General features: G+C 36.4%; 1 protein-coding gene across 6 annotated transcripts in view; it reads right to left on the bottom strand.

The window, feature by feature from the left end:
* The window catches only part of NAV3 (neuron navigator 3), a 373689-nt gene that overhangs the window by 76381 nt on the left and 285062 nt on the right, over window positions 1-12246 (bottom strand). For 3 of the 6 annotated variants that reach the window (XM_027071189.2, XM_027071190.2, XM_053226519.1), the window contains 3 exons: window positions 9873-10361; window positions 4540-4581; window positions 2984-3144 (listed from right to left, as the gene is read on the bottom strand). In XM_027071189.2, the coding sequence (XP_026926990.2) occupies window positions 2984-3144; window positions 4540-4581; window positions 9873-10361 (692 nt within the window). The remainder of the gene's footprint in view (window positions 1-2983; window positions 3145-4539; window positions 4582-9872; window positions 10362-12246) is intronic. The other 3 variants (XM_027071191.2, XM_027071193.2, XM_027071194.2) reach the window with 3 other exon arrangements.

Genomic DNA, 12246 nt, shown 5'->3' with positions numbered 1-12246 from the left:
AGAGATGTAGATGTGACAATATATTAGAGAAAAGGGACCCACTGACTTTGCCTTATATTTCAGAGCAAAGCCACTTTTTAAATTAAATTAAAAGTTAATTAGTGGTGATTTGAGGAGATAGGAACTAATAGAAATATGGAGTGGGTTTTTAAATACCTCAGAGTCCCTCGACTTTGCTACTATATCTTGACATATTAGTTACTGGGTTTATGATATTATTTTAAAATAAGAATATTCATACGAACGCTAATTTTAACTTATTTTGTGGAATGTGGGACTCTAAGAACTAGGTAGAGATTCAAGAAAATTTTATTTGATCTTTTAAAGGAAGAACTTCAAAAGTCTAATATATCTACATTTAGGTAGTTTCTGTTACGGGTGGGTTTAGAAGCTAGAGATGTCATAAGAATTCAACTAAAAGATGAATAATTGAACCATAGGTAGATGTCTCCCATCTCCAAGATTCTATGCTCTCATGAGTATAGAAGAATGGGATTAATTCTAAATAGCTGGAAAGGTGAATATGGAGAGGGAAATAGAAACTTCCCACACAAAGTTGTTTATAAACAATCCTCTGTACGCAAAAAGGACCACAAATACATAGGTGAGAGGCTGATAGTAATGCTCCTACATGCTAAACCATGCTAAACATGGTTCCATGCTAAACATGGAACCATGCAGCAAGGTGAGAAATAAAGCTGAGTAATCGTCACTCACAGCAAGATGACAATGAGTCTCACCAGGTTATGAGATGCCTTTCAAGAACAATGATCAAGAGTAAATAAAGTTTCATCCAAAGATGTATTTTGCTTACCTAGTTATTCCGATTTGTTCTCTTGAGTGGAACAGTTTCTATTATAGGTAACATACATGCTGGGAATTGCACACAAACCACAGTTTACTTTGGCAATAGCTTATGGTAGTCTACATATAATGATGTAACTGCAGTTCTCTTAAATTTCTGTTTGTTATATGTGACTTTTTATGGCAATATTTCTAAAAAATTTTATCTATTAATATATTTTAATAGGTAGGAATGATAAAGAAACACATTGCAAATGCTGACTGTTAGTAGTAATCAGTTGCTGATCATTCACAAGAGATAATGTTCAAATTGAAAACAAATGATGACCAAAGCAAAATGCAAGACAATGGAACCCATATTCAAGTTAAAAAATTCCATTTGGTGTATTTTTATAAGTTTAATGATAAAATAATCCTATTTATGATTATTTTAATAGTATCCACTGTTTTGCCTAATATGTTGTCATGTATGGGAAGGTCTTACATCATAAGTATCAATGAGTGAAAATATTGAATATGAGAGTAGAGGCAGTAAGATCAATTTGAAATCTACAGCTATTGTGTCTGATAATGTAAGGCATGTTTTCTAATAAAAATGATGAGGTAACAGAGTCTATCAAGTCTCATACTCTCCTCAGTTTTGGTATACATTAAATCAGTCCCTCATAATATAACCTAGGTCTTATGGGTCCATTTCACAGTCGAGAAAATTGAGGCTAAATGACTTTGTCGAGGTCAGACATAGTAAGTGGTGAGGGTTTTTTTTTTCCCAAATAATAATGGAACAGATGGATTTCATCAGAATAATATAAATGAAAAAATAGTGGGGTAAGGATTCAATTACTCAAATTAACATCAGGTATTAAAAAGAATGGTAGGAGACATAAGATATCTAGCAAACAGCATTCCAGGTGGTTTGGGTTTGTTGCAAATGTTGCATAAAATTAGAGTTTATTTCATATTTCTAGGACTCCATAAAAAACCTTTTCAATCCATTTTTGAAGTTAAAATTTTAAGCTTCTTGCCATGTTTTATAATTACAATTCAAAGTAAGTAAAAGCTATACCATTCTTTGCCATTATGAGGCAAAGAAGTCTCATCACTGTGTAGGTGTATATGTGTAGCAACAAAAACTTTGTGTCTAATAGGAATTCATTAGATCATATGGAACCATGACTGAAATAATGGTTTCTCATCGCCAGAGGCTTATTCTGTGTAGCAGGAAGAGTTACAAGAGAAAAGAAATAGCCTTTGTTGTCCTCACAGGACTGAAAATGTTGAAAAGTCCAAACTACTGAAGAATTTGGACAACCGGTGGGTCTGTTATTAGAAAAAAAAAGTTTTGAAGCAAAAAGAAAAAAAAAATGAGACTACTTTATATGTAAATTTATAGAACATAAATCTGTTTTTAAAAGCATTGGCTCTATCAAATTATAGCTGGTACGTTTAGACGTCTTTCTTTATTTTATCATGCTTCCCAATGTTTTCTGTGACATTTACACAAATGATGCTATATGTCATACAAATGATGCTAAGCACACAAAGTAGCCCAATGGTTAAATTATCATTTTTTTTCATTGCACTTATCCAAAAATGTTCCCATGGAATTCTGTTTATTTAAAAGACAGTTTTAGCTTTAAAATGGTATTAATTTTGATCACTTTTAAAGAAGCGATCTTAGAGTCATGGAGTTATGGGTTTTTTTTTCTTTTTCTTTATATTTTAGGCTTCTCTACAAAAGTATGAGAAATTCTGCTAAGGACTTTAAAAAAACATTTTAAACAAAAAATAAGGAGCTGTTTTATTGGTTTTTAAGAGGACTCTGAGAAAACTCCACAGGCTTGAAGTCAGGTGTTCTGGGATCACTTACTGCTTGTGCCCCTGATGAGTGGAGAGACTTTTTTTTTTTTTCCTCTTTTGCGTGAAATGACCTCTCTGTGCCTCTGGACCTAGACTGTAAAGTAACAACAGTAGTACCTATGTCACATTGTTGTCATGAGCAATAACCTGCATAACATTTGGGAAGTATTTTGTGAATAGTAAGCCATCAAACAAATAAAAGGTACTGTTGAAGTATCTTTGTCTTGTCTTTAAGTGAAGAATTTTTAAGAGATTCGAGGACTCCTGTGAGGGTAAGTGGTGAAAACAACACGATGAAATTGGGTTTAGGCTATTTTACCCAAGTTGGAAAAGTGGTATTTTCCTGTCGCAGAAGATGACATGGCAGAAGGGGAGAGCAGAGGTGACTGGCTGCCAGCATCCTGCAGCCCTCCAGTGGAATGGGAACGCAGCCACTCTTTGCCCTCTTCTTGGTTGGCCTGCCGAGACGATGGGGTATATCTGCAAAACAGCACAGCTAAGACACGTAAGCACATCTACAAGGGCAAGGCAATACCAGGACAAGAAAACAATTGAGAGGAGCTTACTATTCAGATTGAACAACATTCTCCAACAGATTGAATCTAATTATAATTGCTTAGTTCTTCCAGATGATCTGACACCATCTGTTTGAATCTCACAGGAAAAGAAAAATAAAGGATTTTGAAAGGAAAATTATGCTTCTGTGAGATATGTAGTTGAAAATCATAAGCAATGAGCAGACAGCCAAGTTAATTGAGAAGGACTCAAAAGCACAGTGCTTGGAAGGATGTGAAGAGGGTGAAAGCATGGACTAAATATGGCAGACAGTGGAAGGCCAGAAGCCAAGAGAACTGAAGTGATGGATACAGAAAAGCACAGGAAATGGAACACAAACTGACAGAAATTGTTTGGAAAAAAAAAAGAAAATAAACGTTTATTTCATTAAAATGCCACTTGACATCATGTCCAGATTTTTTTAAAAAAGAAAAAAAATGGGCTCACTTTAGTGGAAAATAGATTTCTGAAGCAAAATATTGAAATGGAATAATTAATTACAAGCTGTTTGCTATTACTCAGGGACTGAAGAGGGAAAAAAAAAAGATAACAGGGAAAGACCTATTTGGCCAGTGCTCATTTTCACCAGAGTAAGTAAGTTCTTAGCATCAAAGAACAGTCAACTCATTGTGTTCATATGTGTTATACCTCTATTCATAGTTCATTTTATATCCTCTCCTCAGATAAGAGTGTACCGTAAAGGATGGCCATGGATTAAATATTCATTTTAGTTTTTATGATGAACTGAATGATTATTTTGATATTATTACGTAATACTGGAGTAATTCATATCTAAATTGACCAGCACTCCTGAAAAACAGAAATTAAAATTCTTGAGTTTCTACCAAAAGGATTCTGTAAAAATTCATACCTTAATTACAATATTTGTCCTCTGATGATGAAAATATATTTTCTTTGATTCAAATTAGAGCATCCTTCAACCTTTCAACATTAACTGGCCACATCTGTAGGCTATATGGGTTGAGGTTTTGCAAGCATATGCCTCCAAGATGCTAAAGTTAGGGAAGTCAATTTTTTTTTAATTTACAGAAGTTGGGTTCTGAAATCTACCAAATGTCGCTACCCCCCAAATAATGGTATTTACATTGGATTTAATGAGTCTTGAGCCCTACAGGTATCTCTAACCTGAGGCTTATCCCACCAAATCTTCAGGCCAGAGAAAACATCAGGATGAAAAGTGATGCCATCCTCAATGGCAGATATGTCATTGCAAACAAAGAAAGAAGAGGGAGAGAGACAGCACACAAAGTTTACATAACAACAATGAAAGGCAGCAATTGTGCTGAGAGAAATATATACCTTAGTCCCTTTTTGGGTAGTGTATTTCTGTCAAGCTGCATGCTGTTAAAACAAAGAAAACCCCTAAGGACATAATGTAAACAAAAACCTCAAAATTACACATCCAACAAAAATGATTCACTAAACTACACAAAATAAAATTTCTGTAACACACATTTAATGTTTAACTTATTGGAAAAGGACAACTAAAGGTGACCAGATGTCCATTGTTGTAACACATTCAATGACAATTTAGTGACAGGATCATGAGCAGGTAGATTAAATGACATGTTAACATTATTCCCCAGTAGATTCTATTTATTTCCTCCTATGGTAGTTTTTGCTTCCCTGTGCAACTGACTAGACTCTCACTGTGATTTCATATGTAGGAGAGTCATGTGTGGAAATCAGATAGATCTGCTCTGCCTAAGTTAAAGTGACCACTTCTAATGGACAGAGGAGAGGTAAAACACCATTTGATATTTACTTTTGTATTCAGATTATTTTTACGAAAAACAAAGGCAGATATATTCTATTTGCATGTAAGAGAAGAAAAATAATATGTAATAAATATCTGCTTGAAACGTCATGTTTTTGGGCACCATTTATTTAAATACTTAATGAAATTATGCCATCTTTTGGAAATTATAAATTAGGTATTTCAAAGGCTATACATTGTATCAGTCACTATTTTAAAGAATCTCAATCGGTCATAGAAAGAGATGAAAAGATGTGTCTGGAGAAAATGAGAAATGGCCTCTCTAAAAATAGAAGAGGGTGTCAACAGCTAAACGGGACAAGTCTAGGGATTTCTGTTATAATCTCTGGCATGTGGATAACCAAAGAATAAAATTAATTTGAATTTGCAGAATAATAGCTCTCTTCCAGTAGAACCCCCAATGATCAAAATTAAATACACAGGATATGCATGATGGGAATGATATAACACAAATGCAAACACATCGACTTGAAAATCAATCACTCAAAATCAAAGCTAAAATGTTTTCTTCTGTGGGTACTCCATTATTTAGCACTGCTGTAGAAAGCCACCAAAGGCGTTATATGACTTTATTTATAGGGAATGTCCACCTAAGGTAATTACTCAGTTATGTAGAGGCTAGTTCTAGTGTACGTTTTGACTACAGAAGTTTTTTGAATAGTGTGGACAGGCAAACAAAAAGGAATCATATTGAACAAATATGGAAAACCTGTAAATATGAACTACGGTTGTGCTAAAGCATTAATATGGTCACAAGCCATTTTAAAGATGACCTTTGTCTTGTATGCAAATTTATTAAAGCTTAACATTGCAGAGGAAATTGAAAAGAGGCATTGTTTGCCAACATTATGAATTGTATAACATGTATATGTTTCTAGCACACAGAGAATTTAATGGAAAAAAAAAACCTCAGAAAAAATGCATTTAAATTTGCCAATATAAGTTAAAACTTGAAGTAGAAACATCTGTTTGAATCTGGATATTAATGGTTTTATAATGTAGACACTTCTCACATATCCCGAAAGGTCACAAACTCACTGCTTGCAGGGCCAGCAGGCAGTGGGAACGAGGGAAGTAAGGCTCTCAGCCAGCAGTCTGAGGAGGTCATGTACTGTCTATTTAAAGGCAATAGATGCTGTGCAGAATTGTGCAGGCAAGTTTGCTCCATGTGATATGTAAAAACAAGCCAGCAATTTCTAAAGGTGGTTACTACTTTCAATTATTTTTTTAATGTTTATTTACTTTTGAGAGAGAGAGAGAGAGCACAAGCAGGGGAGGGGCACAGAGGATCCAAAGTGGGCTCTGTGCTGTCAGCAGAGAGCCCGATGTGGGGCTTGAACTCACGAACTGTGAGATAACGACCTGAGCCAAAGTCTGATGCTCAACTGACTGAGCCACCCAGGCACCTCAAAATTATTTTTACAGTTTGGTTATTTTACAAAAAAAGAAAACAAACTAAACAAAATAACCGTAAACTGGTTGTGGCTCCAGGGCCATCAATGATCTGGGGCAGCTAGAGAGAAAATTACTGAAGAGCTTTTGGTTATTATTTATTATTTTACGATATTTTAATGAAGAGGAATTTAAATTAAAAAACGACTGATTCAATAACATTGAGATGTGAATATATCAATAAAATATTTGAAATTGTAGATAAACAGGTAAGGCATGAACTTATACACATCTCTATCATATCATTCTAGTTACTTTGTTTTAAATATTTATACTCTAGCACACTTTCTCTCAGATGGCTCTTTGGTTTCCTTAGTGTTCCCAACATGCTGCTCCCTGCTTAATTAGAATTAAGCCAGGATCTCTGATAGGGTCTAATTTTCTCTTCAATAGATCATAAACTTTCTTGAATGCACTTTAAAGGATTAGAATAAATTGCTACTGCCTGCAGTTTTGTTTCCAAGAAAGGAAAAGTACACTTGTCATATCAAAAATTATTTTGATCCAGTAATTTACTAGGAGGAACTAATTAATATTTATATCACATATTATACCTATGAAAGTATTTTATTGTTCAAATTTAATATTCATCAGTACATTTCACTAAAAATCCAGGGCAAAATATGCATTTACCTAAAATTAGTCTTTTTGGGGCACCTGGGTGGCTCAGTCGGTTAAACGTTGGACTTCGGTTCAGGTCATGATCTCATGGTTTGTGGATGCAAGCCCCGCATTGGGCTCTGTGCTGACAGCTCAGAGCCTGGAGCCTGCTCCGGATTCTGGGTCTCCCTCTCTCTCTGCCCCTCCCCTGCTTGTGCTCTGCCTCTCTCTCTCAAAAATAAATAAACATTAAAAAAATTAAAAAAATAAAATTAGTCTATTTAAGATTTATTTTAGAAAAATTATTTATATTTTTAATACTGGGATACTTCCATTGGTAAAACTGGTCTATTTCAAAAACTGAACAACAATAATAACAAAAGATTTGCTTAAGGAAAATAAGTAACTGCATATTTGCTAGTGTATTTCTAAGTGAAAATGTATATTGGCTACTGCTAAAATATAAATCAAAGTAAAATACTAACGTTGCATTTATATCTATAAACCTCAATGTTATCATCTGGTTTGATCTGACGGTTACTTGGTTATAAATAGTTGCTTGACTATTTTTGATATCTGAATGCCAAAGAAATAGGTTGATGGCTCAAGGGTCAACTTGTTGCAGCCATATTTATGATTTAAAAAAAATCAGTGTTTTGGAGGGTGATTCGGGTTAATAAAAAATCACCTATTTGCAGGGTGCTTAGTTTGGTTATAAAAGTGTTATTTGGATTTCTCACATATGAGTACACAATCAAAGATACAAACTATAGACTGTTAACAGATTTTCAATATAGAGTAAAACCTTGGGTTGTGAATAACTTGTTTTGCAAGTGTTCTGCAAGACGAGCAAACCTTTCTAATACATTTTAACTTGATAAATAAGTGATGTCTTGCAACACGAGTAGTACGTGATGCCAAACGTCACATGATCAAAACTCAGCCAATGGTTCTTGAAATTCGATTTGATAGGAGTGCTTTCGATTACAAGCATGTTTCCAGAATGAATTATACTTGCAAACCAAGGCTTTGCTGTAATTTGATTTACTTGTTAAAAGTTTTGAAAATGACATATGAGGATACCCATTCGCCTGAAAGGGCAGAAACTCAAATCTAAGATGCTGTAGAAAGCCTAACTTCTGAGATAGAAAATGAAATGAAACAGTACTTACAACCATTGTTTTTTGTGTATGCAGCTGGTCTTTATGCCTGCTATCTATCATGAGAAAACTAGAAGGTATATAGATGCAAACACCTACAGTTTAATCTCTATTACCCAGTTCTTTGTCTTGTGTCTCTTGGCCCAGTTGTTTATTTATGCAGAAAAATGTTATTTTGTAATTAGCAGGAACTATCAAGCATAAATATTTCAGTTCTAAAATTCTTGGGTCAGGGGGATGTCTTATGGGCATTGCTGTCCATGTACCATGAGGGGGCAGGGATGTACAGTGGGATGGAAGCAACGCTCAGCATTTTACAAAGGCAAGAGAAACAGAAGGGCAACGGGAAATCCCGGATTAAGGGACAACCAGTGCCATGCGGTAAGAGCTTTAGTTGACCTTTAAAAAAATGATTCTGGGAATAAGGCTGGAAGTCTGGAAAAGAGGTGATATGTCAGAATGACTAACAGACTGAACAAAAGTTTAGGAAATGATCTGAGGCATTTTCATCGGCTAGTGGTGCTTTCCCCAATAACATAATTAACACATATGGCCAAGACCATTTCTGAAAAGTTGTAGGTGTGTCAAGAAACAAATAACATTAAGTTAATCTTGGAGAAAGTGGCCATTTCAGGGCATTTTCCTGGGGGAAAGAGTCAGTACCAAAGTATCTGAGAAAGGATTTTTGGGGTGAGAGAATCTAAAGGCATTTTGGTCAGCAGTGACAGTTTCTGGTAAGTATATTAGGTAAGGAATACCTTCTTATGTTCTTTTTAAGTTAAAAAAAATCTCATTAAACCAATGGGAAACACCTTGTAATGTGATTTATTCTCAAGGGGCCTATTTTTTTTAATTTTTTTAACGTTTATTTATTATGGAGAGACAGAGAGACACAGAGCATGAGCAGGGGAGGGGTAGAGAGAGGGGGAGACATAGAATCTGAAGCAGGCTCCAGGCTCTGAGCTGTCATCACAGAGCCCGACACGGGGCTCAAACCCACAAACTGCGAGATCATGACCTGAGCCAAAGTCGGTCGCTTAACCAACTGAGCCACCCAGGCACCTCAAGGGGTCTATTAAAAATATCACTGCTGCTACTAATTTTCTCTAAGCATTCATACCTGACAATTGACTTTTTTTTTTCCAATTCAGCTAGGATTCTCCAGTGATCTTTTTGCTATTTTCCCAGAGAAGTGATAATAAAACAAACTTAACATATTGCTCAGAGCATGATTGTCAAATCCATTTACATTCGGTCTTTAAAAATACTCAAATTATCATAAGGAGCTCTGTTATCTTGGAGCTCAGGCCAAATCGTTAACATGTCTGGAGAAGACATCACTTAATACACAAACACAGGCTTTGAATTTTATTCAAATCGCCTATCTGGTATATATGTACGCATTCATATTAAGAAACTTAATTATGCAACTATCCTATCCGTGATGGCTTTTTTTCCCCCCTTCTACACACTTGGTAATATGCGCAAACAAAAGGCCCGTTAATCTCACATCCCTTGAATCGTCTGTTCCCTTGCGGAGTGGCTCTCCCATGGACCTCAAGGGAATTTAGTGGGGCAGGAGGGTAGGCGCAGCGTAGGGAGGAGGCGGCGAAGACTTCGTCGATGCCTCTAGGAAAGCTCACCTTTCTGAGAGAGTAGATCTCACACTACCCGTTCTCATGAGCAGGCTTTGCACCTCGTGAGCGCCTGTGGTCAGTCCGGACAGGGAGCCATGATGGCTGAGGGGGAGGTCAATAGACTCAGAGCTCGTATGGAGGCTAGTCATGGACTGGTAACTCGGAGTGTCCTTGCTGCCGGCAGAGGAACTGCTCAGATTGGCAGCCCACACGAGACCACCCGAGGTGAAAGAGTGAACCGACGCCGGGCTGGAAGCCAACGAGTGACTTAAGCTTATAACGTCTGTAGTTAAGTCTGAGGGTTTACTGAAGAGAGGGCTGCTGCTGCCACTCAGCCCACCAGCACTGCCCATGCTGCCCGTACCAGACGACGGTGACTCCAGACTGCCTTGCCGCGCTAAAGTGGTACTAGGACTGGGCATTACTGAGGAGGATTTCACACCCTCAGTATTAGGTGCAGGGGCAGATTTGCCACCTGCCTTGGCACCAAACAACCTAAAAGAAAAACAAATAACAACTTCAGTTGTTCCAAGAAACCGACATCCACACTCAATATTTAGGGTTACAGTACACAGAGCCAAGCGTGCTTCGGTGTGCCCAGCCACCAAGCACTTCCCGTCTCCGTGTCAACGAACGTTACGAGCTTGCACTTCTTAATGTCGTGCCAAAAAATGTCTCGTATGACCATAAGGGTCAGTCGGTACTGGGCCGCCACCCGCGCGGTGGGGGGAAGCGGGCAGAACAAAAGGAGATCAAACATGAAAGTCCCTGGCTTTCACAGTTTAAGTGATCATGAGAGTCTTTCAAGAAAGAGAGCTTGAGCACATTTGCTGGTACCTATTTACAGAGCCATTATAATGAAACAACTTCTACGCATTCGGTAGGTAACACTTAAAATCTTTTCTCTCTTTTCTCTCTCTCTCTCTCTCTTTTTTTTTTTTTTTTTTTCTCTCTCTTGTAACAGTCTGTTCAAAATCTAAAAGGAATGCTTAAGGCAAGGTTCGGGAGGTTATGTTATGTGGCTGGTGGCTTGAGTGGCTGTCAGAGAGCAGTTGGTTAGAAACAATATTGGACACTGTTGGCAACATGTTGGTTTGTGTGCGTTTTCCTCAAGAAAGACCAAAGGGTTTTATGTCAGTTGCCAGTGCTATTCAAATACATATTTATAATAGTGATTTGAAACAGAGGTGGTGCTAACTTGGATGTTGGAGTTCATTCAGAAAACATTTTAGTTTTGTAAAAGAAGCAGATGATATCATCGAATTTATGTAAATATGGAAATAAAGTGATATGGAGTAATGGCATAATGATTACTAACTAATTAAGTTGCAATGAAATCCATATTTCCTACAGTGGAGTATTTTATGGCGAATATGAGAAATTGTTTCATAGGTAATGGGCCACTGGAGGGCACTATTGGCTTTTATTTAAGCAAGAGAAATAATTACTCCCACGATAAGTCATTATTCTTTCGGATGAGATTCAACATTTCAAAAAGCCAGTTTTTCAGAATTAATATTGCTACTGAGGAATATAACCTCCAGGTTTTCAAACAATCATGTAACTGAGATTGCTTGAAATGTAAAAGTAAATGTTTCAAGACCCTTTATTTCCCAGTTTGGTCATCATAATAAAAACAAGCATACTTAACACGTAATGAACTATAAATCATACTCTATCATATCATAGATGAGGAAACAGACCCAGAGAGGTTCAACCATTTGTCGCAAGTCTTTAACCACATGTATTTCCCTGCCACTTAAAACACAGTAGTATTTAAAAACAATGATATCTCACAGCAGAATTCCACATATTTAATATCGAAGACAGTCCTCGTATAGAAACTAAGTTATGCTGCTTATCAGTCATATAAAGGAAAGCGATGAAGCTAGAAAACCTAGCTCATTCCTTAGTTGTAACCCTGTGTGAAATATCCAAATGTTTTCAAATTCTGTCCATGATATCGTGCCTTTATTTTCATTAATCTGTCAAGATCGGGTACTACATCAATCTGTCCAATGTAATCTTTTACAAGAAAAACAATTTTGTCTACGTTCATGATCATTTGACTCATTAAGAGCCAGCAAGATAATAAACACTGGAAACAAATACCAACAGTCATAAAGGCCCATTTTGCTTTATTTGTAATTGTGGAGAGATGGAAATCTATGGAAATTTTATAAGTGATCACTTAGTTTATCACTACCCCTAGGTATTGCCATCTGCTCTTAAGTTTCTTATAAATGCTGTTTTTATGTTGCTAATATTAGATGAGAATGGAACTGGGAAGCTTGAGCATTTCTCAAAATGAATTCCATTTTTTATTTTTTGCTGGTTATTTACACGACCAGCTTTTTAAAACTCACTGTACTCAGAAACT

Source organism: Acinonyx jubatus, chromosome B4 (assembly GCF_027475565.1).
Source record: "Acinonyx jubatus isolate Ajub_Pintada_27869175 chromosome B4, VMU_Ajub_asm_v1.0, whole genome shotgun sequence".
NCBI lineage: Eukaryota > Metazoa > Chordata > Mammalia > Carnivora > Felidae > Acinonyx > Acinonyx jubatus.
The sequence above is the reverse complement of the archived record's forward strand: the minus strand, read 5'-3'. Positions and strand labels throughout refer to the sequence as shown.